The 23,497-nt window shown below is 41.3% G+C and overlaps 1 protein-coding gene across 1 annotated transcript in view; it reads right to left on the bottom strand.

Annotated features, from left to right (window-relative positions):
• The window catches only part of LOC120722876 (complement component C8 beta chain-like), a 61,437-nt gene that overhangs the window by 28,240 nt on the left and 9,700 nt on the right, over positions 1–23,497 (bottom strand). Inside the window, exons 2-3 of the mRNA XM_040014023.1 lie at positions 11,245–11,868; positions 1,949–2,088 (exon numbers count right to left, since the gene is read on the bottom strand). Coding sequence (XP_039869957.1) covers positions 1,949–2,088; positions 11,245–11,314 — 210 coding nt within the window. The 5' untranslated portion in view covers positions 11,315–11,868. The remainder of the gene's footprint in view (positions 1–1,948; positions 2,089–11,244; positions 11,869–23,497) is intronic.

Below are 23,497 nucleotides of genomic sequence, written 5' to 3'. Positions count from 1 at the left end.
TTTTTGGCTAAGTCCACACACATATATCTTTTTTACGCACGCACAAATCTTTTTTACACACACACAAATTCTTTTTACACATACAAATCCTGATTTACAAGTACAAAACTGATTTACAAGTACAAAATATTTATGAGCACATTTTGAGCCCATAATTATCTGACCAAAAAAGATGGCTCGCTGAAATGTTAAGAGTACTAAGAGCCCATCCGAAGAGTCTTTCTTACACTTTTACTGAGTAAAATTATAATTTTTTTATTGAACCTTATTATCATTGGCAGATCCCATATGGAAAAGAAATAGTAAAAACTTATATGTGATTACATGAAAGTGGCCACTTTCATGAGTAAATCATATAAGGCTTACATGATTTACTCATGAAAGTGGCCACTTTCTCATTACTTTCATATATTGTTTTAGTAAGTATCCAAAACATACAAGTTTCATTATATAATTTTTCAAGGGATCTTATATCTGTTTTCACTCTTATATGCTTTTCATACAAGTTTCACACAAGACAGATACAAACTTTATAAGATTTATATATATCTTTTCCATATGGGATACCCAAGTCTGTGTGATGCACATAGACTTTGATAACCAAGCTAGCGTCAGCTAATAGCCACTACAACTCATGTGATAATAATCACTTTTTCTGGCTGCAAACAAATAAATAAACAAAAAACAACAACAACAGGAGCCACAAAAGCTAAAGCTGTCCACGGTCTAAAAATTAAAAACAAAGCTGAAAAATAAAATAGACCTGATTTAAGCATCTGATTATAATGATAGACATGATTTACTCTGTACTCTGTCTCTATTACTATGTCTTTTACATGAAATTAAATCGACAAACCTAAACAGAGGCAGCATTTTCACCAATCTGTCTATCCAACATGTGCAGGCTCAGTCACTTAGAGGAGAGAAGCTCATGAAAGGTGACTTAATAGAGGTAATTCCTTTTAAGTAGAAGTTCATACATCAAACTGTCTCCTTCCTATCATAATCCTCGCTGCCCTTCATACCTGTTTGTTGTTGCTTCTTGTGTCCCACACCCTCCCCTTCATTTGCCTCACTCCTGCTGCGCTCTCCTCTTGCTTGTAGGTGGGGGGGGATTTCAGCCCTGGAGCTGCCCCTGATCCCCAATAAAGCCTTCTCCACAGCCCCACCATTTACCTTACTTCTCTGACACTTTTTCCCATTTAAAAATAATAGAAATAACTCACAGATTATGTAGTAAGTTCAAGAATAACCAACTAGTTCAACCACCACTTTTTATGCAGGCATTTTCTGACTCTCTCTGTCTCTCTGGCTGAATTTGATCTAGTTTACTTTCAATATTTTGCAAGGAAAACTAGCTGAAGTATTATCTGGGTCATGTTATCGCAGTTTGCATATGTGCCACAAGTGTAACATCATGAAATTGGTTGTAAAAATAGAGTGTGAGTGACACGAGAAAACATACAGGAGACAGATCGGGGTGGGGGGATGGGATGGTTACTCTCCTCGCACATGTGGAAAAGTGAAAATTCTCTTATTTAACTGATATACTGATTTAAGTATTTCTCAGAATAGGGAGCCAGTTTGCCCCGGAGGTAAAGAAAAAACAAAGACATATGAATATATGCGAAGTGCTTTGAGCAACACTAAAAATAAAGCAGCCTATTAAAATAAAGTAGAAAGCCGCTTCCGTTTTGCACAAGCCAACCTTACAGTAGCTTTCTATAGGACACTGTGGAATAATAAGGCTGGACTTTCATTTGTTCCATCTGGTCAGTTCAAACCTTCAGTGAGTCATACACAGGATAAGACAAGCTCCTGTGATTCATTCAGCAACAGACAACACAGCCATGTCTGAGCATGCTTATTCCAAATCTGACTGAGATGATTGAAGATGCTCAGTGATGTCCACACAGACTCAGACACACACACACAAAGAAGTCTGCACCTTCAGCTTCATCATGGAGTCCTGGCACAGCTTGTCCCCGCGTGCGGCTGTCACCTCATCAATCCCAATCAGCTTGGCCTTGTAACGCACGCCATCTCCGCGGAAACGCTTAATAAGCCCCGCCTCACTGCGGTCCTGACCTGCAGAGGAAGAGAAAGAGAAACAGACAAGAGTCGGAGAAATAAGAACGAGAGAGTGATTACAGGAAATGAGGACGTGTGAGCTCAACTGAATTGAACATGTTTGGTACGTGGGCTTCTGCGTGCGGTGTCTGTGCGTAGGTGCGTGCGTATTTGCGCGTGTGTCTCTTTGCTCCGGTGTTAATATTTATGGAATAGGAAACGCAGAAAGAATAGAAAATTAGCAGCGGCGCGCAAAGATGGAAAGAAAATTGAACTTGAAATTGAAAATGAAGTTGGATAAAGCCGGCGCACTAAATGAGAAAACAACTGGAACATCAAAAACAGCCAGCGCCACAGTCACCTGTCGCAGAGCATTGTAGGGCATTCACACACAAAGGCAGGACTGAAGGGAGGGGGTGCTTACTCCAGTGTTGCTACCCATGGCTGGAGTTCCCATGGGTGCTATTGGTAGCGACAAACCAGCCTGAATGGCTCCTATTGAGAGGAATCTTCTCGGTCCAGCGCTCACCCACAATCCACCCAAGCCCTCTCTGTGTGATGGATGTAGGGTGGTGGCAAGAAGGTGGCGGGCTGATGGTGTGAGCCGCTGGGGGCAGTGGGGGGTGTTCACGTGTGTGTCTGGATGGCCTCAGGCTTTATACTGTCATCCCCTCCCCTCCTTCTTCCTGATTATTCTGTCTCTCCAGCCACCCTGACATCTCCTTGATACCGACACCTTTCTCATTTTGTCTCATCGCTCGCTGTTTTGATTATGTGGGTTCAAGCCTCAAGCGTTATCTCGTAGGTCTACATTGTATAACCTGTGCGGGCTTTGTCACTCGCAAAACACCGGCTCCCTGCAGCAGTCGCACAAAGAGATAGTAGGGATTTCGAATCAAGGTCACCGGCACCTTGGAGAATTTAACAGTTTCAAGTCTCTTCCTCATTCAAATCTAGGTCAGGAGACCATGCAGTACATCAGTTAGCAGCACATTAAAGGGGCTGGCTAAGCTGTGGGCGACAACGAGACAAGGTGTAACATCCTTAACAGAGGCTGTCAGGCTGTGCTCCAAAGTCACATTTACGCCAAAATCAGCTTATTCCACCCAGAAATGCCATTGCCTGCCACATCTAACCAAATTCCCGTCTTCCGTTTCTGCAATTTCCAAGTCAAAAACAAAAATTGGAAACAACGGAAAAGGGCAGATTAAGAAGCGTCTCTCTCCCCACCCACCCGCCCACCACCCCATCTTAGTGAAATGTAAGTGCTTGTCTTGGCTGTGCACACTTCTTCACTAATTCATGAGGGCACAATTCTCTAAAAGGGGGAAGGGCTTGAGGATGCTAAAGTCATTAAAGTCTCTAAGCAGGCGACTGTCAAATCTGGGTCTAATTTAGACTTATTTCACTGCCAGAGGAGTTATACACCTAATGGGCACATCTGAACATCAACCGCAGCGTGTGAAGAAACGGACGCTCAGATTTAGTGACGAACTCCCTAAAAATACGAACTGTAGCCACACGTGTGCTATTTGCTAAACCCCGGAAGGTAATTATCGTTGCTCACAAAGCGACCGCAGTTTGTTTGCGCAGTATTATGCATTCCACCCTGATTTTACCGAGTCATATACTCTGTAATGTAAAATACATGCTGCTCCAGATGCATTTTAAATACAATCGGTCCAATTCAGTTCAACTCTCTCAGATGAGCTGTAACCAAATGTTTTGTGCCATTTGTTTCTTTACATACCGCATACGGCCCTCCTCACACTTCAGGAAGGATTTAGAGATTTATGCACAGATCCTCAAAAAAAAAAAAATAGGCCTTGCATACCAAATGAGAGTCTTGAGTCAGTGGCGTAACTTGTTCACTACGTGCTCTGGGTTCAGATCCAGATGAGCGAGTGTGCTGTATTTGAAAACTAAAGAGCTGAGGGGCATGTTGTTTCATGTTGTTACACACTGTAAGAGAGGAGAAGCGAGGTGTGTGTGTGTGTGTGTGTGTATGGGTTCGTGACGGGAGGTGACACATATTCCTCTGGCTTTCTGGATTTACAATTACCCAAGGTTGAATGGTCCTCACAATGATTCTGGCCCGTAAGGCTGATGCTCATAATTTTTCTGACAGTGGATTGCCTGAAGTATTGTGTGCTGTTTGTCTCTATGTGTCCTGGTGCCTGGTGGTCTGAAGTGCATGTGTCCAGGGTTAAAATTTAGACCTCGTCTCCTGCTTCCCAATATTTCCGAAATCCCTTGCTTCTCAGTAGTCTTACAAAGATTTTATTTTTTTTAAAAAACTGAGTCGGGCATTAAAATCCAGGATGTCAGAGGCTTTAAATCAAACGCTCCAATCCTCCCACGTGACACGCAGGCTCTGCACCAGGACCATGGAGAGAACAATTACTGTTCACCCTGCTCCATACTGTTTCAGGGCTCGTGTCTGATCACAGTGTTGCATCCGTCTTCTTGCCACACTAGAATGGGGACAGCAAAGGGACAGATGGCGGCAGATGGAGAGTCAGAAGTGCCCCTCCAGATATAAGGACTTGGCAACAAGAAACTTTTTGTTGGGGATCTGGGCATAGAGGCAGCTTAACCTTTGAACCTCTCTGGGTGTGTATCTGTGCCTTCCTGTCCTTTTCCTTTAAAGTCGCTGTTTGCCAGTAGCCACACACACATCCACACGCACACACACCATCCTCCGAGCTATAATGAAATATGCAATAGCAGCCGATATTTTCTCTGAAATAAAAAGACAGGTATTTCCTGTCAGCGCAGGAGGCTGAAGTAGCAGCGAAGAGAATGCTCGTCTGAGAAAAGTAAAATCTGTCCGCGCCATCTGCCTCCCCCCATGTGCGCAAAAGAAATTTCACAAGCCTCAGCAAACACACAGAAGCACATTTACAAATCTCAACAGCGGTGCGTGCTCTCCCCGTCCAGCCCTCACTGATGTAAAAATAAACAAATACATTGAAAATTCCTCGACCAAACTTTGGCACTAAACGCAGCATTGAGGGTTTGGCTAAACGGCTGATCAATAAAGCAGTTTCAGGATTAATGAAGGCTTTTGTGCAAATTGTCAGTGCACTGGATAGATCAGTGACTCGCTGTGGAGTCACACACAGGAGACGGTGTGTGCTGGCTGGCATTTTGTGGGGATGATACTTTAGGCAGGGGGGGCTCCATGATGCTATTACCAAGCTGATGGGGACGCAACGTCAAGACACAGTTAGGAAAATGCATACCTGCAAATGACTTGGCAAATAGTGTTTGAATAGATTTGAATGGGTAGTATTTGTATTGCCTCTTAGAGTATGGGAGGCGACCAGTGATTTACTCTGCTGCTTGTCTGCTGCTCTCTGCCCTTTTCTCCCCTGCTCTCAGTGTCTTCCATGTCTTCAACTCCATGCGTTTCTTTTTGAAATTAATCTTTTTTGCTTTCTTTCTCTTTTTCGGTGCACAGATTACACTGGTAGAGCAACAGTTGCTATGGAGATAGAGTAAAGTCACGCATGTAAAGCAATTCTGACGATGGGTAGAGGGGAGCTTTGGTTTTTATGACGGCAGACTTTGCTGCAGTCAGGTTTGAATTTTTCCTCACCATTTTGAGAAGAATGAAGAGTGATATAAGTGCGTGCCAAAACCAAAACGGACACGCAAAAAACCAAGTTCACCCTAAATTGTTTCGCATTCATCACAAATGCATCAGAATTTTATGAAAATGATACAGAAGCAATTAAATAATAAGTGGCCGATGATGCATTAGTGGATGAACCAGGACATGACTAAGGGGGCAAATCTTTTTATGTTGTAATGGGCAACTTATCTCCAATTTATTTCTATTCTGTGAGTGGCAATATTGTGGCATTTTGAAAGGATTCAAAGATTTTCCCTATTTTTTGCATCCATAATATACGACTTCATGTAGTTTGTAGGGGTGAAACAATACTCGTATCGATATTGAACCGTTCGATACAGCGCTTTCGGTTCGGTACGCATATGTATCGAACAATACAAAATTTTTTATTTATTTTATCAACTTTTCTTCTGACGATGCTGTCTGTGTTGAGCGCTCAGTGGATCTGCGTTCGACTACTCCGCCTAGGCTGCACCGTCGAGCGCAGATTCAGTGTTGCCAACTTAGCGACTTTGTCGCTATATTTAGCGAGTTTTCAGACCCCCTTAGCGACTTTTTTTCTAAAAAGCAACTAGCAACAAATCTGGCGACTTTTTCTGGTGTAATTGGAGACTTATTTATGACGACTTTTTGACGTGAAAGCGGGTATCGCTTTTACTCTCAACAAGCAGCGGTGCTGCCGTGGGTACCTCGCCCGTTCCAAAGCGCTCACGGCGGAGAATAGTCCTCCCCAGCTGCTATCAGGGCAGAAGATGTTCACACCTATGCGTCCGAACTGCAAATGAATCGCGAATGAGCGAAGCCGCTGCTCTCGCACTGACTGTAACGCAGTCAGTTCTTCTTTTACTGTTATGCTGTTTTGTGGATCACGAGGTTTAAAACTACTTATAAACACACACACACAGTAACTCCACCAGAGTGCCTATTTCGGGTCACTTTTGCCGGTCCAAGCCCGGATAAAGGAGCAGGGTTGGAATTGTGACATTAAAAAAAACAATAATTGCTAAAATAAATTTAATTTGTAGTTATAAATAAATTCTAAATGCATTTAGAACGTTCTTTACTCACTTTATGTCTCTTCCATGATGTTATTTCTCTCTCCAACAACGTAGGTTACAATTATATTAGCATGACCAATTATGCAAATTAGGCGATGACGTCATTTAACGACTTCTAGCGACTTTTAGGACAGCCAATAGCGATTTTCCTTACTGAGGAGTTGGCAACACTGCGCAGATCCACTGAGTGCAGCGCAAGCTAGCAAGACAGAAGCTAAGCTCATTGCAACATGGCAAATTGAACCTCCCCCACCCTCATTCAGATCTGGTGTTTGGAACTATTTTGGTTTTCATGTGAAGTATGAACCTGAAGGTAAGCGCGTCATGGACAAAAGTAAAACAGTATGTCGGATGTCCCATGCAATGCTCAACTGGTGGGAACTAGTGTGTTAGCGCAGTTAGCTTGTTAACGTGTTGACGCCGTCCAGCCCCACGCACGGGGCGATCCGCGGTAGCTCGTTAACAGAGATTTGCCGCGTTATGGCGTTAATGTCATTTTAACGAGATTAACGCTGACAGCACTAGTGGGAACACAACGAATATGACAGCACATTTACGCCGACATCATCCTAGTGCAAAGACAAGTGGAAGCAGACAAAAACAACAAGCACGCATGCTACAAACTTTACCCGAGTCATTTAGACAGCCGTTAGCACATGATTCTCCTTATGGTGACCTGATATGTTTAATATGCTGCTGAGAATATAGCCCAGAAGAAGCATATAGTATAGCTTTTATTTTGGAAAGAGCCATTTCTCTGTAATAAACTCTTTTTTCCAAAGATGAGTGATTTCTCAATCAGATAGATTCATTTTTTTAATTATTTTGTTGTTTCAGCAACATTAAATTTAAAAACTGCACTTTTGAGTAAAAATATATATTTAGAATTTTAATAAATGACAAATTAAAAAGGCATGAACATTTTTTGTATCGAAAAAATATCGAACTGTGACACCAAAGTATCGAACCGAACCGAACCGTCAATTTTGTGTATCATTGCACCCCTAGTAGTTTGCCAGGTCACCACCGAATGTTCGGGCAGTAGGAACGTAATTCTGCAGATGAGATGTCATAAACTGCCATGAGACTTTTTTGGAATGAATCATGTCTCTGAAAGGCTAAATAGGAACATTTATTCTCTTGTTTCATAGTAAAATATTTCTTTCTTTCCTTTTTTTTTTAAACCTAGTGTTAAAGCTAACAGCCTATTAAACCTGTCCTTGCACAATTCAGGGAAATAGCACTTGGAACATAGGTGCTAGATGATGAAAAATAATAAAATGAATTCAAAGCTGCTAAAAAACAACAACATCGTCAAGGTCATTAACTAAAAACACAATATTTTGTCTGTCTATCTGCCCATGGCTTGCAGTTCTTGCTCTGACTGACCAAAACTTTACTTTTCTGTCATTTCCTTTCATTAAATTCACTTCTAAAGTTCTACTTACAATCTTGAAAAGAAAGCAAGACATTGTCTATCTGTCCAACAGTCTGCAAATAAGCTTAACTTGATGGGAATGGGAAAGCAGAAGGGGAGCAGTAAATACAAATGAGGCTGTCACTGTCATGCCCTCTTGTGGTTCCAGGTCCAGAATGAAGCTGGATTAGATATTTTATCCAATATCAACATAAACAGACACTCACCACAAACTTTTTTAGGTACAACTATTACTATTTGCTATTCGTGGCATAGATTCAACAAGTTACTGGAAACATTCCTCAGAGATTTCGGTCCATATTGACATGATAGAATCACACAGTTGCTGCAGATAGGTTTGCTGCACATCCATGATGTGAATCACACCTTCCACCACACCCCAAAGATGCTGTATTGGATCAAGATCTGGAGGCCATTTGAGTACATTGAACTCATTGTCATGTTCGAGAAACCAATTTGATCTAAGCTTTGTGACATGGCGGGTTATCCTGCTGGAAGCAACAATCAGAAGATGGGTACACTGTGGTCAAAAAGAGATGGTCAGCAACAACACTCAGATAAGCCGTGGTGCTTAAACAATGCTCAGCTGGCACAAAGGGCCCCCGAGTGTCACGGGAAAATTTCCCCTACACCATTATTGCACCACCACCAGCCAGAATCGTTGATACAAGGCAGGATGGATCCATGCTTTCATGATGTTTTACCCACAATTCTGAGCCTATTTGAATGTTGCAACCAAAACTGAGACTCATCAGAGCAGGCAACATTTTCCAGTCTTCTGTTATCCAATTTTGTTGAGTCCGAACAAACTGTAACCCATGACATGTGATGAGGTCTTCTGTTCAGAGATGCTCTTCTGCATAGCTTGGTAGTAACAAGTAAGTATTTGAGTTAGCTTCTCCTTCCTATTGGAAACAGTCTGGCCATTCTCTTCTGACCTCCGACATTATCAAAGCATTTTCACACAGAGAACTCCGCCTCACTAGATATCATCTCTTTTTCAGTCCCTTCTCAGTGAACCGTTTCAGATAAAAAACCAAAATAACCAGGGTCAATATTATTATCCCCCTGTGTTATTTTCCAGATATAGAGTATATACAGAGCTAGGAAACAAAAGATTTCAACGACTCAGGAAAGAAAACTTGAGAGAGATGTTTCTAAAGACCCAGAACAACTACAGGAAGGACAACCTGGAGAGAGATTATGCATACTGGGAGCACGTTCTTTGGTCAGATGGGATGAAACTAGAGATCTTTGGCCACAGAGACTCTCTGAGAAAGATGGGAGATCAGTTAAGCCTAAAGAACATTATCCTCACACTGAAACACGATGGTGGGAGTATAATGCTGTGGGTAGGCTTCAGTGCGTCAGGAACTGGGAAACTTGTCAAGGTGGAAGGAATCATAAAGAAAGAAGGATAAATAGTTTTAATTTTGGCCTTTTTTATTGGATAGTAAATTGAGATAGATAGGAAATGAGGGAGAAAGAGAGGGCAAGACATGCAGCAAAGGGCCACGGGGGAGACTCAAACAGGGAACGCTGCGTTCTAACCATTTGGCATGTGGCTGCCAGCTCACACACTAAAAAGGCACTGAAAAAATAAAGGACAGGTAAGGATTTTGAAAGAAAACCTCCAGCAGTCAGCACCAAAACTAGGTCTGGGTCAACACTTTGTCTTCCAACGTGACAACAACCCAAAACACAAAGCTTGTTGGTTGTTAAGGTTGTTATCCAGCGAGAAGGCCACATAACTGACTTTTAGCATGAAGAGGGCTAATTATTTTGACCTGTTGACCTGTAGTTTGGGGTTTTTGTGACATTGTTCTGTTTGTGTGTAAACTAAATAATGCAAGCATCCAAAATAAAACCATGATGTTTGGACAAGCTGTGTTAAAAATTTCTTGCTCTGTTTAACAGCACTTCGGAAATACTTATTAAAAAATGACATGTACATGGTGGCCAATAATTCTCCCCTCCTCTGTATATCATCAGCCTGATTCTTGATAGTGCCCTTCACCTCGTCCCAGCTGGCTCAAAGTCACCATGCTGCGTGACAGTCTGCTTGTATTCATGTTGCCTGATTTCCATTTATATGGATCTAAATAGCATGTTTGCTGATTGTGATAATAGTCCCTGCAGCACATGTGATTAGCATGGTAAAGTCAGGGGCTGATAGCCTGTGCTGATAGTCCCCACCAATAAGCCACATGGCCATGTGTGCAACTGCCTCCTCGCTCTGCTCCCCCCCCCTCCACTTAACTGAAATCGATGGGCCCTCCTCCAGCGGGCCATTTATCTGAGCAAGTCGACAGAGCCAGTGAAACAGCCGCAAAGGACCTGGCCCCGTGGCCTCGTTACAGCGAGCCCGCAGAAGCCAGATTTACAGGACTAGTTGGGAGTGGCTTTATTTGTGGACAGAGAAATGAGAACAAAAAAGCCAAAATGAAGATGGGGGAAGAAGAAAGAGAAAGCATCCTTTTCTTTCTCACTTTCCTCTCCCTTCCTTTGAATCCCACTCTCTCTGCCCCTCTATCTCCTCGTTCCTCCCCCCTCGCAGCCTTTTCAATCCCATTTCAATCTCCCAGTGAGCGTTCTGAGAATGCCTAGTCCTATTACTTCACTTATGCTGTTCATCAAAGCGACAGAGTGCGAATTACCCTGTCCATGACACCTAAATCACGTCGCTACCGAAGCCTGGGGCTACATGGAATAGCTGTTACTACATCTGGATCCCCGGGATGAGACAGGGAGCCTATCGGCAAACCTGACTGAGTGAAGCCTTTTTCCGTGCAGCCCAGCGTTATTTAACTCTATCCAAGATGTTTCACCAAGAGGTGAAAAGTTACGTTCACCACCTGATGAAGATAAGAAAGCTTTCAGGTTCCCATTTCGTCATGTCACGTTTCGTGTCTTTTAAGTACTTTTCCCTTAACGTTATATCTCAGACCTTTATCTCATTTGACAAACAAACATAATAAAGCCTGATATATTACAAGCATCTATGTTACAGACGCTCTGGTGTTGCAAAGGTAAGAACATACCTTTGATCCTCCTGGACTCCTTTCGCTGGCTGGTTTTGACACCCGGCTGGAGTTCGGCCTCTGCTGACATCCTCCACCACTGAGTCCCTTTCCCCACTCACAGCAGATCCACCATGGGTTAGCAGCACTCCAAGCTAATCCTCCAAGCCTCCAGTGTCCAATCCCCCCCCCCACTCTGATGTTTCTCACTGTTGCTCTTTGGTGAAGAAAATCTCCTTCAAATCCATGGTGAGATGTCTGGTACTCCTCATTAGATGAAGATCCAGCAAAAATAACTACGTTCTGTCACTTTTGGCCCATGGTGTTTGAGTAATGATAAAACAAAACATGAAAAAGTGCTTGAATTATGAGCTGGGCGATCCTCTCGAGAGCTGCTTCAGATCCGATTTGACATCTTCTGGAGTGCACCTGAGTTCTTTCTTTGAAGGTCAAGTATCACATGGTCCAGTGTTGCTCTTTTCTTAGGGTTCACCTATTGTTCAAGAGTAATTCCCCTGCGGGGGAGACTGCGACATTGATCGAATGAAATATTTTTCTTCAGAGTAGGTCAGGAGTGGATATTATTCTTTGGTAGAGTACTTTAGATGTGGTTTGACAGCCCATCACAGTCACTTGCACTGAGCACTGCAAGACAAGGAGACAGGGGGTGATGGTTAATTTTAAGGTGGAGGTGGTAAGAACTTAAAAAGACACATGCCCCTTGATCACTCATTACAACATTAATTTAAGACACGAAATGGCAGGAACTAATTTAACAAATCAACAAAGATGTTATTATCTCTTCTGGATCATCAGTCCGTAATGAGAGTGCAGCAAATGCTTGGTGTTCGGCGCCCACCCTTGAAGAAGACCTGTGGGGAAATATTTGATGTTCTTGTTTTTTATGTTCTGCTTCTGAGTAAATATAGTACATTAGAGCATGACCGGTGCTTCTGTGCATGCAAAACAAATTTTCAGAAGATGGATTGGTAATGCTCCCAGCTCGGGCCAACAGCATGAGAGGAGGGGAAGTAGTGGAAAGCAATGAATGACAGGCTGTTTCAGAGCAAACTGTGGTGGGAATCCTGGCACTGCCACCAATACACTAGAACCCCCCCCCCCACGCACACACACACACACACACTGTGCTTTAATGCCCTTGAATCATCCACTGCTAACACGGTGGCTGTGCCAAGCTGACGCTGTGGCTGGCACAGCTTCTGTTGGCATGGTGACGTGCCATTGTTGGAGAAAGAGGCCTTGAGCCTATGCTGTCCTGAAAAGAGATGGAGCCCATCGAGCACCGGCCACACATTGTCCCGCGTGACATTGTGTGACATTGTCTGTGTAGTAGGAGTGTGATCAGTTAGTCATTTTATGATTAATTTCAAAACATTTCATACTATTTATTAATCATCATACCTGGATAGACAATGTATCCAGTGGACAAATTTTGCCTACTAATATATGCAATACTGCCGCATGAGTGGCACAGTCACAGTGTCCATCTTTTATGCCCAGTCTAGAAAATAAATTTTTAAATTTGTTTTATATAAGTGCTGTCTGAGCCTAGAGGTGTTTCCTGTCTGCCCACAAGCTCAATAAAACAGCTTTATCTATGAAAGCTCTAGTACTGCAACAGTTCAAATGCAAACGCTTTCAGACAGACTGGCTAAGGTTTACAAATAATTATCTTCTTATTCATTAACACAGACAGATTGCCCACACATTGCAAATCAGTATAAGTCTTCCTCCCCTCACCCCCAGCTGGTCATGGCAGATGGCTGCCTGATTCTGCCAGAGGTTTTTCCTGTTAAAGGGGAGTTTCTCCTCCCCACTGTCGCCAAGTGCTTTCTCACTGGGGGTTGTCTGATTGTTGGGGTTCTTCGTACAATATAAAGCACATTGAGGTGGCTGTTGTTGTGATTTGGGGCTACATACATAAAATTGAACTGAAATGAATTGAGTCAGTCTACATTGACAAGCACAACTCATTTTCAACACGTCTCTTTGCAGCATGGGACTCGGCTCTATTGGTTGCTAAGAGGTTGTACTATAATTATATTCCTATGTAAAAGTAAAAACCTGTCATTTTGTAGTTAAACTGCTGCCCTGCAGCAACCACATCACTATCTATCACTATTTGGCTGCACTTTCTTACAGTCAGTTACCATATTATCACAAATAGATTGCATATAATCACCAACTTGACCTGATTTGACCACAAACTGAGAGCAGACTGACTCTGTCTTATTCCTGTGTTACTACCATCACGCCAAAGATGCATTGAAGATGGTAGGTGACTGCGACTGGTCACATATACTCCCTTGATATGCAACTTCACACAAGTTCACTGCACACAGCTGTAATACTTTTGGTCATACCGCGGCTTCCAATCACTGTTTTTCCCAGTGTGAGTGTAACATTAATCCACTAGTCTCCAAAGTCAATTGTAGACACATATAATGTCTTTGAACAACAGTTGGCCACTGGCTGTCTCATCACTACCGCTTCTCTTCTGGATATCTAGCCCATGTGTCACCATTCATGTGCGCTTACGAGCCAGATAATGCCACCCAAGTCCAGACGAAGGCGCACTTTACCAACTGCGTCTCAGACAGAGCCTCGGAGTGTCAGTGGTGAGAGAGGTATTTTCTATGTCACAAAGAACCTTATCAGAATGTAATTTTCATTACCGACCAGGGAGATATGCCTCATTATATTAGACGTAGGAGCGATTTAATGTGAAGTACGGCTGCTTTTCAAAACCAATGCTATCTAGGTCACGCAGACTCCCCAATCTGCTCCGTGTTTTAACAGCTCCCACTGTCTCTTAGGATTTGGGTCAGAGTTAACGAGCATCGCTCATTTTTCCTGCTTCTCTCAACTGTTAGGGGATGTTAAAAGCCCTCAACAAAAGCCACCACTTATTTATTAATTTGTTCATTTTTGTTCTGCTGCTCTCACGTGTAAAGGGAAACTTCCTTGAGCAAAGTCAATTTCATTTCTTCATGCATGTCTTTATTTTCCTCCACTAATCCACTGCTGGCATTTTTTCTATCTGCCTGAATTTCAAAACTCTGTTCTTGAAATGTGCATCACCTGTTTGTGTCTCAATTTTCACCCTGTTGATTTATAGAAATGGTTTATAGAAATCAACATCACAAACCTATTGTGTAGTTGACTCTTCTTTAACACGACGCTCACAATGCATTCAGCCCTTCTAGTTTCAACAGGAACATTTACCTTCTCTTCAAAAAGACCCTCTGGGCGACATGCAGGTGTCTGTATCTTGTCATGCAGACTCTTTGTATTAGGATGAAATGCTTTTCATAATTACATAATTATTGCATGTATCATACAACCAGAAATTTGCATAACATGATAACTGGTTTGGAATGAAATAAAAACTATAATTTACAGCTTTGATTTATGCTTCTGAGAAACAAAAGGTTGTGATTTTCTAACAATTTACTGAGTCTAGTTCTTTAGTCGTCTCTGCTGAGGAAAGCAATTAATTAAGCGTGATCAATTTTTAAATCATGTTTACTGTCTCTGGGATATAATAGGCAATCACTGAGCACGAGCCGATTTTTAAATCAGATCTTTCTGGAGATTCTTCTAAGCTCCAGCATTCCAAGGAGAAACACTTCCTCCTGAGACTGGTGTTTAATAGACTGCACAATCAACCTCATATTGTGAGACAAGCCTCTGTGTATCCTGCCACTGATGAGCAACAAAGGTTGAACACCCATCTATCACTGGATATGGCCAATTACACCTCTATTCACAGTGGTCCCGACGGAAGGTGCAGCCTGCACTCCAGCTTGCACGTTGAAGCTGAGGAGCGGGGAGGCCCCGTCCCCAGGACCATCTCTGTCTGTTCTTAGCTGAGCCTAGCGTGGCCCGGGGCTCGTGGAACATTTGTTTGACAGACCGGCTCTGGCACCTCGCGCTGGTCATCTTTGTTACTAAATGGCCTCCAGCTTATGGAGTGGGACACAACTGTCACAACCTGGCCTAGGAAAGCTCCTCTCAGAATAGCCTCGCTGTGCTAACTTGTGTTATCTACGGTTGTACAGACCGACCGACTGTTTCTGCTGGAAAATTTTTATTTGGACATTTTATTCTATTCTGAAAGAGGCCTTATCACAGGTTCACAATCAACAACAAGGTCATCCTAGTCTGATGGCCCTTTAATCTATGATAACGTTAATTTGATTTTGTTGGACAAATTAGATTCCTGATTAGCGAGTGGTTCATTGGTACATGGGTCTTCATGGTAGCATGGCATCTATTAACATTTCTGACTATGTGTTTCAGGGCTTTCTGAGGGTTAATCACATTAAACTTAGTTATGGCTGTAAGGCCACTGGGAAAATGTTTAAAGATTTCAAAGTTAGCATTTCAGAGTAATGGTCCACCATAGAAATGGTTCTGCAAGGCTGTACTTTAAGGACTTTATAGAGAGAGGAAAAAAGGCAAACTACAGGACAGAAAGCCAGAGTTTAATAATTACTAATCATTAAATGCAGAGTGCTGTATAAACACATAGACAACGAGAAGAAGTGAGTGAAAACAATGCTCAGTGCATTATGGGAAGCCCTCCAGCAGCCTAGCCCATAACTAAGGGATGGTTCAGGGACACCTGATCCAGCTCTAGCTATAAGCTTTAACAAAAAAGGCAAGTTTTAAGCCTACATCTGTCCTGATAGTTTAGGAACCACAAGTAAGCATGCAGTCTGTGAGTGAAGTTCTCTGTTAGGATATTGAACTGTTAGGGTAATAAGGTCAAATGAGGTCTTTAAGATATGATTGATTATTCAATATTTTCCATATAAAGAGAAGGGTTTTAAATTCATTTCTGAATTTAACAGTGAGTCATTAAAGATGAGCTAATAGGGGAGAAATGTGCTCTCATTTTCTAGTCCCAGCTAGGACTGAGTATTACATCTGAATTTAGAAATCAGAGGTCATCCAGGCCTTGATGTCTTTAGGACATGCCTGTAGTTTAACTAGTTAATTTGTCTCATCTGGCTTCATGGATAAATAAAGCTGGGTGTTATCTGTTCAGCTTTCAAAATGTATACAGTGTTTTCTAAAAATATTGCCTAAGAAAGCATGCATAATGTAAAATGAATTGGTCCTAGCACAGAACCCTGTGGAACTCCATAATAAACCTTTGTGTGTAAAGAAGACTCGAAATCCTGACTGAATAATCAAATCCTCTATAAATGATCAGTTAACTGTTTTACACCTACTCGTTCAACATTTTTTTGAAATAAATGAAGGGTTAGAAATCTGTCTATAATTAGGTAAGGCAGCTTAATCAAGTGATGCCTTTTTAAGTATTTGTATAATTACTGCCACCTTAAAAGCCTGTTATTAAGATAGATGCATTTGAAGCATTAATTAATGGTGAAACCTGACCAGTCTTTTAGGAATGGGGTCTAAAATGCATATTAATGATTTAAAGGAAGACATTATTGAAAATAATGCAGACTGATCAGAGCGAAAGAATCCAAGTAGAATCAGTAGTTATTAGAGTTGCTGTACCTAAAGGCACATCTGTGGGACGGCTTTTAATATTTTATCTCTAATGGTTAAAATTTTACCTGTGCAGAAATTCATAAAGCCATTTCTAGTTAAGGTTAAAGGAATACTTGGTTCAACTGAGCTCTATTTACAGTGCTGAACAGCTACCGTTTTTTTCAGTCGGTGACAAATAGAAAGATGTTCCAGCTTTACAGAGGGCTTCTTTAATAGAGGCCAAAATAAGACCTTCTAAATGAGTGCAAGACCATTTCCTCTAACTTTCATGTTATCAGCTGCTTAAGCAACTGTTATTGCTTGCCTTCTTTTTCAGATAAGCCACAGTATTATGAGGATATAACACTAGTCTCAAGATAATGGACCTCTGTGGGAGTAGAGTTGAGAAACCTGCTTTGCATCGTGTTGGGACATAGCAGTACAGAAGATACGTGTGGAGGAATCACTTCCTTAACCATAGTTACAATTCTGATCAATATTAATTTTATGTCTTTATAAGCTTATTGGTGCTAACCTCCCCAAACGGTCCCACTTCCCCTGCTCTAAAGACAGCAAGGCCCAGTATGGTGGAAGGGATAACCAACAGACTGAGGGCAGTTGGTGATCCCAAGGAGAAGAAGAAGAAATATAGAGGCTAAAGAACAGAAGGACCTCCCCTTTCTCCTTTTCTCTGCCTTCCTGGCCTTCCAGGGGGAACTGATAGCCTCTGAGCTCAGGCTGCTCAGCCGCGGCCCATTAGTTCACCTCTCTCTGACAAGACTGAGGGCCTCTGATGATAGAATAGTGAAGTGTGTGAGCTGTGAAGTAGGGGGAAGAAAATACATACAAAAAAATTCAGTTGAGGGTATAAATAAGCGTTGTCACGCAGCTGCTTGGCTGTGCAGATTTAAAGTTTGCCCGTAAAGGGCTCTGAGCTGTGCACTCAGTAAGGCGTGGCTCCAGCATGTTCGTGGCTGGCAAGCAAAGGGCAGTGAGACGCTGCCCTTCAAAGTGCCCCTGCATTATCCTTTTGACCAGCTTAGCTGGAGGATATTGGGCCCATTTTAGATCAAACAAGTATGAGGAGGGGGTGAGTGTGTGTGTCTGTGTGTGTATCTCACGAGATAAATAAAGAAATACACTCACAGCATAGGTCTCAAGATGCAAATATTAATGGGGTTTATTTGGGAAGTTTTCATTTCTTAGGCCTCTACTGCCTCAATAAAAGACATATTCAGGCTAATAAAGTGTCACTTGCTCCCAATGGTAGCAGTAAACAAAAGCAAGAAAACAAGCTACACTACATTTCCTCTTTTATTCATCTAATTACAGCCATGGCAATATAGCAGGTCTGGAAACTGGCGCGAGACTCCAGGACCTCTCTTGGAACACTTAATTGCTGAATCTGGCTTTCCAAAGCACCCCCTCTGATGTTAGTCTGTGGTCTCCCCGAGGAGTCTTTAATTTAGTGTTGATTTGGTTTGTTTGTGTCTCAGTGCCTGAACAGTGTGTTAAAACAGCCTATTTACCATGTTGGTGGGAGAGAGAACTGGGCAGAGTCCAGAAAGCCTGGACAAACACCACGATACCTCACAGCCAATATTTTCTCCTTCTGTCTCGCTTCCCTCTCTTTGATTTGCTCTGTATTTATAATTTTCAATCTCAGCCTTTTTTATTCTTTCAATTGCGTATTTACCACTTTTTTCCCCTCCTGCTCCTGCCCCTGATCTCATTTGCCCTCTTTTTCTTTGTCTCCCTCTCTTCCAACACAATGCCTGTTTGTGAAAAGAGGTTAAAGCATGTTTTATTTTGCTGCCACCCCTCCTCTGCTCTCTTTTGTCAGTTACAAAAGAGCTGTGGATACCTTGGTTTGGTCATTATTTCATGTGGAGAGTAATTAATGAGACAATTAGGGCTTTCCCCCCTCTTCCCTCTGTGTTCTCTTTGAACTAAATAAATAGCCAAAAGGTGTCCTCTTTAATTACACACGGGTCATGGGTATAATTAAGATACACAAGCAGCCTCTTCATGAAACTTGACAGTGAATTAGTTTCACGGTTTGTTGTTCCTACTATTCGCATCTTAAAAGGTGCACGTTTAATGCAGAATCATTGACAGGTATATGAGGAGTACTCCCAACAACAGTCCTGTGTAGCAGAGATTAAAGTGCTCATGATCAAGCACAAAAGCCTTACCTGTGGTCTGCAAGAAAACATTAATGAACTTGAGGGGAAACCCAAAACATCCATCTTGAAATGAAAGTTTTTAGTGTTTCTACTTGCTGTCACAACATTTTGCTAAAGCCTATGTTGAGATGGGCACAATATTGCACTTATGGTTAGGATTTTAAAGAACACAATAGTTCTGGCTCCATTAGGATTGGCACAGTAACAGAACTTCAAAGTCAATACGAATACCCAAGAAAATATTCAACACCATTTTTGAGACTTTTGCGGGGAAAATTGAAATGGCAAAAAAACATGAATCAAATGTATTTTTACACCAGCAGTGATAGGAACACACCGGCTGACCTCAGTCATTATGGAGTAGCATTAATTTAATGTTTTTAAGCTCCCTTGGCTAACTTAAACTTGCTTGTCCTCAGTGTTGGGGAGTAACAGAATACATGTACCGCCGTTACACATTTAAAATACAAAATATGAGTAACTGTATTCCATTACAGTTACCGTTTAAAAAGGTGGTATTTAGAATACAGTTACTTTGTTGAAATAAAGGGATTACACGGCGGTCTTTTCCTGTTTCATATGTTAGGCTGTCCCCTTTCTATTTTTGGTAATTCCACGCCGGATGAAAACCCAAACAAAACACGCATTAAGAGGCTCTAATGCCTGTATCTCAATCTCGCGGCCCATGTCACCTCTACTTGCAGCCCGCATAATGATGTGAAGAAATATTTTTTTAAATTATTATTCAAAAAATTATTTAATATGAAGGCAATAGGCAGAGTGTTACAGGCATAGCCCTAAAGAATGTAGCCTCATGGGCAGTGTAGCCCAGTTGTAAGTAAGCTATTAAGACTCGACTGTATGCTGTGTTCGTGTTTTCCTCTGAAACAATAAGCTCCGTTGGAGCAGCCTTTCAACGCCTCTCTTTGTCTCTCACTAGCAAAGTTGACCCAGACAACAAAGTAAAGCTATTTTTCAGCTACGAGCCCGACACGAACCCGAGGTATTAGCCAGAGGTCCCTTTACTACGGTTCAGAGCCGCGGACCTGTTTTATATACGTACAGAATAGTTTTGTATACGAGATCGCTGTGTCCACACTACTGTTACTCATTTTATATTAAGATTTAAAAATCTAGTCGGTATTTGTATGGCGAATAGCCTTCAGTAATAGTAATAAATCACACAGCAATAGTACATTCATGTAGTTGTAAAACGCTTGATAATATGTTAAGTAATCCAAAGTATTCAGAATACGTTACTCTCATTGAGTAACATAACGGAATACGTTACAAAATACATTTTGGGGCATGTAATCTGTAATCTGTAGTGGAATACATTTTAAAATGGGTGTCCTATAGAAGACACCATAGCTAGGATTATGCATTTGAATTAGGAGGGGTAAGAAAACGGAAATTAGTTGACTGCAATAGCGGTGAAACCTTTACACACTTCAATCACAGGAATCTTTTGGGCAGGAAATTTGGAGGGGCACCAAAATAAAGTGTGGCACTTTCTTTTAAAGAAGAAAGAAATGTTTAACCAGAATTCCTTTTCACCATCTTCATGTTCGGCCATAAAAGTGACGCATTCGTGTGGAAGTGATTTGTAGTAATGTGGAATATTATTTGTACGTCCTTGTATAGATCTAAATAAATGAGCAACAGATGTGTGAAAGATTTGTTGAAAGTTTCTTCAGATCTCTAACAGGTGTAGATTAATAATATTAGTCACAAAGTAGTATTGTCTACATTTCAAAAATACCATTAAATAATATTGTGAAGGTGGGTTTCTCATAGAGATCTGCCTGCAGAGAATTATCCGCTAAACCTGCTGCTCTGTCAGCTTTACTGAGATTTAAACGGTTTATCTTTTTGCTCCACTCTCACCGTTCTCACAAGGCATTTTCACACATGCGCCATAGCCCCAAATTTTATATTACCAGAAGGAGTTTTATGTGAGAACATGTCTGAATAGTCAACCAGGAGCCACAACAAAAGGAGGTATGTTCAGGAGTGAGAAGGTATCTTAGATTTGAGAAAGGACTACTCCAAACAATATCTTGACCTCCGAAGTTCATGTGTGAAAACAGCCATAGTGCAATTTTTAGTTACAGCACAGAGGTGTGCTTGGAAAATCCCACTATACTCTAATATCTCAGCATCAAGCAGACCAAAAAGAAAGAAACAGGTAGCAACTTGCCATTTCGAGTGGTGGAGAACAGAAATAGAGCTAGAAAAGGGTATTTGTTGGACTTTCATTTGCTGGATGCGAGATGAAATCTCAATCTAAATGCTGATTTGGCTTATCTAAGCTGCTGAAAGCGAAGCAAGTGAAATACAATTTTTATATGCAAACCAGGGTGGTAAAAAAATGCTACTCAGATTCCAGCTGATTCTAAAAATTAACATCTGATTAGGTAATCAGATAGTAATCATCTGACCAACAGTGCCGTCTTCTCTTCCTGCAAAGTTCAGTTGTTTAGTTATGATAATCCAAGTGTTAGACAGCTCAGATGACTGGACAGAAACGGCGATGTGTTTCAGCATTTAAGAAAAAAACTTTGATCTCGAGAAAAGTGACATCAAAATTAAGGAAAGTGTTTGTTTTTACTGAAATGTGTGAACTGATTCTTCATGATGAGTTCAAAAGAAAAGAAACATGGGAAACATTTGTGCAGGTCACCCAGAATTTTCTTGGTAATCACAGAGCAGAGAGATACGCTGAGCTTGTGATAGCATGCTGAACGTGTACCAGCTAATGAGTCCCAGAATGCCACTTCTTACATTCTCATCTCAACGTTTTTTCACCAAACCTGGGCGATGTCAGCAATGAACGCGGGGAAAGATTTCATTCAGATATAAACACGACGAAAAAAACGATATCAGTGAACATTTGATCCGAGTATGATGAGGTGGCTACCGCTGGTGCTTGCAACGAGAGAAGGATGTGCAGTACAAGGACAAAAGCAAGTGCCTCAAACATTTTTTTAGCACGCTGACCTAATTTTATTTTCAGTTAAATTGACAGAAATATGTTTTAACGGATCTCTAGTGTCATCTTCTGCTCTGCTTTTAGATTAAACACATTTCAACAATTTTGGAGGGAAATTGCTAAAATTCCATATATGTTAATATTCAAAAGTGTCAAAATGTCGTTGATATGTATCTCAAAAACATGACATGCAAGCTTAAATTGAATTTCATAGCAGAAATCAATGTAGAAAAGAAAAACTGAGCAGGTCTGAAATTCCCAGTAGCAAACAAAAGACCAGTGCTATTAGCATAGCCTTATTAGCTGCCAGTTAGGTTATCATTCAGATAGATGCTAGCAGCTTTGGCTAATAATAAAAGACCAATGATAAAATGGGAGCTGGGCAGTATATCGTATCAGTCCTGCCTGTCTATAACATTAACAGAAAGTGTGACTTAACAGGATAATACAATTATTTGTGTCTAAAAAGTGATTTCTCCTTAAGTCTGGGATTGATTTGATTTTTTAATAATTAGATTAGATTTTATCATTGATGTCATTCGTTGTGTCATTTTCCACTTTGTGGTCTGAAAAGCAGTGTTGGGTGTTTTCTTGTGTATTGGTATTGAGTTTGAAGGTCTGGTATTTCTTACCAACACAAATACTACGAATCACTTCCACACAAACGCGTCACTTTTATGGCACATCAAGCTGGTGGAACTGAATTCTGATTCTGAAACATTCCTTGTTCTGCTTTAAAAGTGCCGCAATTATTTGGTCGCTCCTCCAAATCTACTGCCCAAAAGATTCCTGTGATTACAGTGTGTAAAGTTTCACCAATATATGTCAGTAGATTGCAGATTGCAGTCAACTAAGTTTTATTTTCTTACCCCTCCTAATTCAAATGCATATTCCTAGCTATAGTATGGTTTAGTCAGACAAGAGAGATCAAAAACGTTAAATTACGACTTCTCCATAATGACTGCAACCAGCTGGTGTGTTTCTTTCTGTTGGTATAAAAATACATTTTGTACACACCATATTTTTACTTTAACTTAGCACAAAAAATAAGGAAATTGAGTTTGGTGGATTATTTCTTTGTTGTAACAATGTTTGTTGGCGATAAATCTTACTGTGTTGGAATGCCTGTTTATTTCCACTTAAATTGTGCCACATTTGTAATGCATCTGTGGGTTCAGCAGCAGATTGAGGAGCTTGGAAAGAAAGCGTCTAGACCTCTTTAAGTTTCCTGAAGATGTTTCACCTCTCACTCGAGGGGCTTCCTCAGTTCTGACATAGCCTCTTGGATGACAGGTAAAAAAACATCTTCAAGAAACTTAAAGTAGTCCATACTCTGTCTTTCCAAGCTCCTTAAACAATCATGACCTGGATAACGGAGAAGTTTTCCAGGTCAGTTATTCAGCCCACATACTCAACTCTGCTGAACAATCATTACAGCAACATAATAATTGCTGCAACAACACACAAATGTCCTTACTTTTTGTAATGAGTTTATTTGAATAATATCAACACTTAAATGAAATCAGTTAAATCAAAACCTCTGGCTGCCATTTGTCTGTAATGTGTG

The sequence above is a fragment of the Simochromis diagramma genome, unplaced genomic scaffold (assembly GCF_900408965.1).
Source record: "Simochromis diagramma unplaced genomic scaffold, fSimDia1.1 OVJJ01000205.1, whole genome shotgun sequence".
Lineage (NCBI taxonomy): Eukaryota > Metazoa > Chordata > Actinopteri > Cichliformes > Cichlidae > Simochromis > Simochromis diagramma.
Note: the sequence above shows the minus strand (reverse complement) of the source record. Positions and strands in the feature narration are given on the sequence as shown.